At 44.8% G+C, this 7,115-nt stretch overlaps 1 protein-coding gene across 2 annotated transcripts in view; it reads right to left on the reverse strand.

Moving 5' to 3' along the window:
- Positions 1-6,985, reverse strand: part of lnx1 (ligand of numb-protein X 1) — a 33,195-nt gene extending 26,210 nt beyond the window's left edge. The window contains exons 1-3 of one of the 2 annotated variants that reach the window (XM_077017097.1): positions 6,753-6,985; positions 1,914-2,005; positions 1,253-1,877 (exon numbers count right to left, since the gene is read on the reverse strand). In XM_077017097.1, coding sequence (XP_076873212.1) covers positions 1,253-1,877; positions 1,914-1,929 — 641 coding nt within the window. In that variant the 5' untranslated portion in view covers positions 1,930-2,005; positions 6,753-6,985. Of the gene's footprint in view, positions 1-1,252; positions 1,878-1,913; positions 2,006-6,706 lie in introns of both variants that reach the window. The other variant, XM_077017096.1, reaches the window with a different exon arrangement.
- Between the last annotated feature and the right edge of the window lie 130 nt (positions 6,986-7,115).

Here is a 7,115-nt window from a genome sequence, read left to right on the forward strand (position 1 = left end):
GTCAGCTCAAAAACCTTCTGCATACGGCACTGATGTGTCACACTAATGAACCAACGTCTGCTTCCAGTATTTCAAGTAGAATCTGCTCTAGGTTAAATCCACCAACCCCAGTAAATAGCTGTGGACACACACACACACACACACTCTCACACACCAAAGTCACAAACAAGCTGATACAAGCAGCGGCATGAAGGACAAAACAAAGGACACGCATCAAAGCGGCTGCCGACAACAAACAACAAACAACAAACAACAACAACAACAACAACAACAACAACAAGGACAACACCAGTCCAATAGCAGGGCCTGCAGCCTCTATGGCACCACATTGTGAGGAGGGCAGTCTTCCCAGAAAGTAGGACACAGGATATGAGAACTGTAAGATTTTCACTGAGGGAGTCAAGATGGCCTGTTCTTCTACAGGCAGAAGCTTCCAGAAGCTCGTGAGCAGAGCTCTCCAGGGCACAGACACCACAGCCTGGCTGCCTGGACCCACTTCAGGAACATCTGTCAGTGGGAAACTTAGCAGTGCTGGGAGCAGTGAGGAGGCAACGAGAGAGAGAGAGAGAGATAGAGAGAGAGATAGAGAGAGAGAGAGATAGAGTAGAGGTTGACTGTGACTGTGGGGGTGGAGGGAGCGGTGGGGTTGTGATGGGGTCAGAAAGAGGGGGTGGGGTTTGTCAGGAGGGGTGGGGTTGTGAAGGGGTCAGCAACGAGGGGGTGGGGCTTGTCAGGAGGGGTGGGGTTGTGAGGGGGTCAGCAACGAGGGGGTGGGGCTTGACTGCAGGGCAGTGCGAGTTGATTATGTTTCCGTAAGAGGAATTTAAAAATGATGGGAAACTTTCCATTAGTGCATGAAAACAAAAGGAGCAATTAATTTCAGCCAAAGCCTCCGGGCAGAGAGAGAGCTAACGCTGCTAATGGAGTGGAGAGAGAGCTAACAATGAGCTAACGATGCTAACGGAGTGGAGAGAGAGGCTACTAGCTATTAAATAATGGAGAGGAGAAAAGAGAGAGAGACAAAGAGAAAGTGAGAAAGCAAAGTGAAAGAGAGAGAGAGAGAGAGAGAGAGAGAGAGAGAAAGAGAGAGAGAGAGGAGGCCATACTCTGCTCCTAATGAGGGAGCCATAGTGTGCTTAACAAACATAAGCAGAGCAGGGAGGCCCTTGCCCAGACCCGCCCTGGCCCCGCCCCTGGCCCCACCCCGGCCCCGCCCCTGACCACGCCCACGCTCCTGTTTGGCTGAGCTTACCTGCTGTGGAGGTGTGCCTGCAGCTCTCCGCGGGGCACGGTGGCGGAGCAGAGCTGGCTGAACGGGCAGACCACCGACAGCTTATCCAGCAGTTTGTGCACCAGCACGCTGGACTTTCGGCAGCTCTGCAGAAGCAGAGGCTTACGGTCCACCGGGCAGAAGTCGCTCTCCAGCAGGAAGCTGGTCAGACACTCCTGGCAGAAGGTGTGACCGCAGGGCGTGTCCAGCGGCCAGATCAGCGGCTGCAGGCAGATGTGACACTGCAGGTCGTCGTCCACCTCCACGCTGTAGTTGTACTCGTGGTTCTCGTCCAGCAGGTGGCGGTGTCCGCAGACCCTGCACACGGGGACGGGGGATGCGATGGCATCGTGCGCCTCGGAGATTACCATCGCCGTGGCATCGTGGAGTGGCATCGCCGCGGTGCCTCCTTCCAGCGCCATGGTGCCCGCTACGGCGGTTTCTCCGGCTACGGTGTCGCAGATCGACACGGCGCCTCCTTCTTCCCGGCCTGATTCTGCAGCATCACCGATCGTCATGGCGCCTGCAGCCTCCTGGGCGTTACCTATGGCCAGCTGTGTGGTCTCCCAATCACCCATCACCATGGACAACTCTTCTTCACTGTCTGCTGTGTTTTTGCACATCGCCGTAGCCATGACAGCACCTTCCATTTCAGGCATCGGTGGTGGGACGAGCTTGGATCACAAGCTGTGATTGAGCAATGGACAATTCTGCTTGTTGGAGTTTTATTAGCAACTGTACAAGTGAGAGACAGAGAGAGAAAGAATTATATAACATATATTTTTGTTGGAAAATTAATACACACACTGATAGATTTTGGCAGAAAGAGGCAAGAAAAAAAATATTTCAAAACTATTTATTTTACAAATCTTCCACAGGAATAATACTAAGTTGCCTCCAAACTTTTTTCCCCAGTGGCAATAGAAATATCAGTACTTAAACTGAAATATCAGTAGTGAGCACAAAATATTAATATTGAGACTGAAGTATCATACTGGATTCATACTGGAGATCATACTGGAGTTGAGACATCAGTACTGAGCCATCATACTGGATTCAATCTGGAGATTATACTGGATATCATACTGTATTCATATTGGATTCATAATGAGTTCATACTGGAGATAATTGTGGATTCATACTTGAGTTCATATTGGAGTTCATATTGGCCGCACAACAATTTTATCTGACACTCACACGCCAGAGTGTTTGAATTCTGTATTTTTAAGCGCCCAGGCGTATCGGCTGTCAGGCAGGGTTAGGTGAGGGTGATTTACCCATGAGAAGGGAGTGGTGAGTTATGACAGTCATAAAAGTTTGCCTGTAGGGTGTCTTCTAGAACTAGAATCCCTGCTCACTACACCCGTCATCCTTTGAGTGTGTGAGTGTGTGTGTGTGTGTGTGTGTGTGTGTGTGTGTGTGTGTGTGTGTGTGTCTGTCTGTCTGTCTGTCTCTGCTGTATAACAGGGTTTTGTATGTCTCCAGAAAGCTTTGGATAGAGAAGGCATGCTAGTATGGAAGCAATGGACCATTCTCTAGGACTAGTAGACACACACACACACACACACATACGATTGGAAAAGGTAATTCTTTCTTAGAACAGTTACAGGAAGACTGGCTATGCAAAGTGTCATATCACAGTGTCATATTGTCATGGTCCTCTTTTGTGTGTGTGTGTGAGGAGGTTTTGTTTGCTTTGTGATATGTGTCACAAACACACACACTGTTCCACCCTAAGTCCCCTCTTTCTTTATAAACACAAAGATGTAACACCAGGTCACAGGTAAGTGTGAACAGTGCCTTGCTTGGTCCAGAACAGCTTTAGGTCTTTATGAAACACCGTCAGTCAAGTTAAATACCAACCACACAAGAATGGTGAGTCTATGGAAACAGGTAGAAATCACAGCCTTGTGTTGATTGGGCAGTGGTAGATGTTTCATCAGAAGCACTAAACCAAAAGCCCCCTGTGGTTGTCCAGAACCCCAGGCAGGGCTGGAGACCATCAGGGCTTCTACCTCAGTATAGACCTGTTCTCCAGGAGAATCCCAGAGTCTTCACTAGGGTTTATCACCACGTGTAACCGATAACATCAGGAACAGAAGGTTAGAGGCATCTTTGCAAAGTAAAGGGAATAATAATCTCCTTTGGCGTTTTCCAAGTGCGAGCTTGTCCAGGTACAGGAAGCGGTATGAAAGATGACTCATGAGAAATTTACTGCTCAATCATACGGGTTTCTGGTTTCTTACATGGCTTGGTGTGCTCCGTGTGTTTGTGTATTATGTTTGGCCTGAAGCTCTCTGAAATTCAGCCCTGCCATGAAGTACAGATTTGCAACTGTACACTTCACAGCCTGCAGTTGCTGTTGACATCAGATAGAGGGGTCGTGGTTGCTCGGAGACCATGCCTCTTCACACACTAAATAATTTTTCGGTTTGAAACCTGATACTTCTTTAAAATCTCTTTAAAGCTTTTATTTTCTAAATACCAGGGATTTTCTGTTGGACATGTTATGTATCAGTCCTTGTCCACGTGGTATGATTGATGTCTGCCCCGGTGCGCACGTGTGCTTCTGAACACATACACGGGCAGTCTCGCAAACACAAGTCGTAACGTCACAAAGTTAAATATCAGCTCTTCCTCTTCAGACGTTCTCTTAGTCAGCAAAAGCAAACACACCAAACCTACCTCTGCTGCCATTTCTCACGCTCACTGCACATGACGAACTCGTGGACGGTTACCAGGCCTTTCTGCTAAACTGTATTTACTGCCCACTTATTTTGTAAAAAACATTCTCAACATCCTTGTTAATGCATTTCCTGGTCAAACTGAAAGCATTCAATAAAATGAAAGATGGACTATGTGTAATATTAGTTGTCTGGTTTGGAAAATGTTCAAATAATATTTATTATTTGAAACAGTGTGGGACAGGTGGTGATTTCCATGGACTTGAAAAGAAAAAATGGGTCAAAAACCACAAAATGCAAAATAATGCAAATAATAATAATTTTCTTTTTTTACAAATAGCTACTGGGTTGAAATAATATTAATAATATATAATTATTATATTATATAATAATAATAAAATATTATACTATTTTTATTATAGTAATAATAAATACTATATTTATTTCTAATTAACAGAAACCAGTAGATTCCTGTTAGCATAATGTAAATATGATCATGCTAGCTAATAATTGGTATCTTTTATTTTAATCATTAGCTCTGGTAGCATCCTTGGTGGAAGTATTTCTTTAAGCAAAGCTTTGGACTCTGGTTCTCTGTTTCAGCATGTTTAAGAAAAAGAACATTCCGGAAATCTGGACTCTCCCCAGATTAGGTACCAAAACAAGAGTGGGATAAGCAAGGCATTGTGGGTACTGATAAAGAGCCCAGGGGTTTAGCCATGTGATTGTGTATGAGCAATGAATAATTACATTAATATGATCTTAATAATGAATTTCCTGACCAAGGAAATTATAATTATTACCAAGCTAAATCTCAGACTACAATAACATTCTAAAAACAATAGAGAGACAGAGAGAGAGAGAGTGGAAGAAAGACACAGAGAGAGAAAGAGAAAGAGAGAAGAAAGAGAGTGGAAGAAGAGAGGAAGAAATAGAGCGAGAGTGAGAGAATTCTTTATGTAAAGAGAGTAGGAGAAAGAGAGAGAGTACTTTATGTAAAGAGAGCAGGAGAAAGAGAGAGAGTACTTTATGTAAAGAGAGCAGGAGAAAGAGAGAGAGTACTTTATGTAAAGAGAGCAGGAGAAAGAGAGAGAGAGTTCTTTATGTAAAGAGAGCAGGAGAAAGAGAGAGAGTACTTTATGTAAAGAGAGTAGGAGAAAGAGAGAGAGAGTTCTTTATGTAAAGAGAGCAGGAGAAAGAGAGAGAGAGTTCTTTATGTAAAGAGAGTAGGAGAAAGAGAGAGAGAGTTCTTTAAAGCAAGTTATGACACAGACACAGAAAAACACACCCTGAATGTTTGCGCCACATATGAAATTGAAATGAAAGGGAAATTTTCCATAGATACAGGCACACACACAACACAACACAATAGTATACAGTAAAGCAGTAAACCTAAACTTAGGTATTAGAGGTTACTATTTAACTGAATAAAAGGGCAGTAATGTAATCAAGTGGATTACTCAGTAGATCACTCACAGTAATGTAATCAAGTGGATTACTCAGTAGATCACTCACAGTAATGTATTCTTACTCCTTCCCAGTGCCTTTGGGCTACTTTCCACTCAATGGCTAAACATTAAAATATGAACTATTTATCCATTTAAATCAGCAAAGTCATTATTAGCAGAGGTCATGAACTTATTATTAACCTTTCATTTGGACAATAACGCTCTTAGACACAGTGGGCATTTTTCAGTTCTTTTACAAATATGTCATTCTGGAAAATATTGGTTGAGCACATCTGCTTGTGTGTTCTTTTCATAAGCTCATATAATAGTGCGCTGTAGACTTAAACTAGACCTAAACTGCAGACCTACAGACTAGACCTAAACTACAGACCTACAGACTAGACCTAAACTACAGGAACTGTGCAGTGCCATTATTTGCTGGGTATTCTCTGGGCTGCACGCTTAGCCACAGGCACCTAAAAATTACATTTTATGTTTGCATGCTTGGCAAGTTGGCAAGTTAGCCATTTCTAAATGAAAACACAGAAACATGTCCCTCTGAATTGAACTACTAATGTGACAGGTGACATTTGAAATAAAACAAAATTCAAAGTCTAGGTGTCTGGAAATAATTACATAAAGAATTAGAGGCATTTAAAGACGAGGAAGTGGAGCATTGTGAGACTGCCGTAGGCGAGACCAAAGTTGCAGTTGCCTGGCTCGTGTGCGGAGGCCCTGAGTGAAGTGTGGCAGCTCTGGCCTCAGGCACCGTTGTGAGTGTGAGCGAAACCTGCGCCAGCTCAGAACTGACACTAAATACACTGTGGTGAGTCCGGGAGTCACGACAACGCAGCGCAGGAATATCAGCCTATTCCATTCACATCACTTTTTTTCTACTCTTAAAATGGAGAGTAACTTGAGGGTTATGTAACAGAACACTATCTATTCCCCCTCCATCTCTCTCTTTACCCCCCCCCCCTCTCTCTCGCTCTCTCGTTAGATATAAAAAATGGATTGGATATGAATGTAAAAATGCTAAAAAATATGAATACATTTGGATCAGTGACACACACACACACACACACACACACACACACACACACACACACACACACACACACACACACACACACACACACACACACACACACACACACACTCACACACTCAAGCTTCAAGTTCAAGGAACAAAGAAAACGACAGTCCACCTTTCCCCATCTAGCGCTGGATGAGTGGAGGTGAGTTAAACAGTGACAGATAGCTGGTCAGAGTACAGCCCAGCCCAGTCCACCCAACACACTTACAGGAAGAGCTGTCTTTTCCTCTCCTGCTGGGTCCACCGCCGCTCACCTGGACAGGTAATCCAAAACGTCTCGGAGACGGAGAGTGGGGGTCTCAGGTGTCACACTTTCCCCTCCCCCGTAGTTTAGGAGGTTCGCTATCGGTCCAGCGGGTCTCGGAAGAACCTGGACGGGTCAGTGAACCCCTGGCCGTCCTTGGAGAGCAAAACACTCCTTAGCCTCTCTCTCAGCACTTCTGCATCTGCTAATCAGCTCTCTCTCACACACACACACACAGACACACTCCTACACACACCTGACACAGGAAGTCTCTTGGAGAGGGGTGGAGTTACAGGAGAGGGCAGGTAAATATAAGAACTGGCTGAACCTGCTCTAGGGCTACCAGGGGGCCGGTAAAACACACACACACACA

This window comes from Brachyhypopomus gauderio, chromosome 9 (assembly GCF_052324685.1).
Source record: "Brachyhypopomus gauderio isolate BG-103 chromosome 9, BGAUD_0.2, whole genome shotgun sequence".
In the NCBI taxonomy this organism is placed as follows: Eukaryota; Metazoa; Chordata; class Actinopteri; order Gymnotiformes; family Hypopomidae; genus Brachyhypopomus; species Brachyhypopomus gauderio.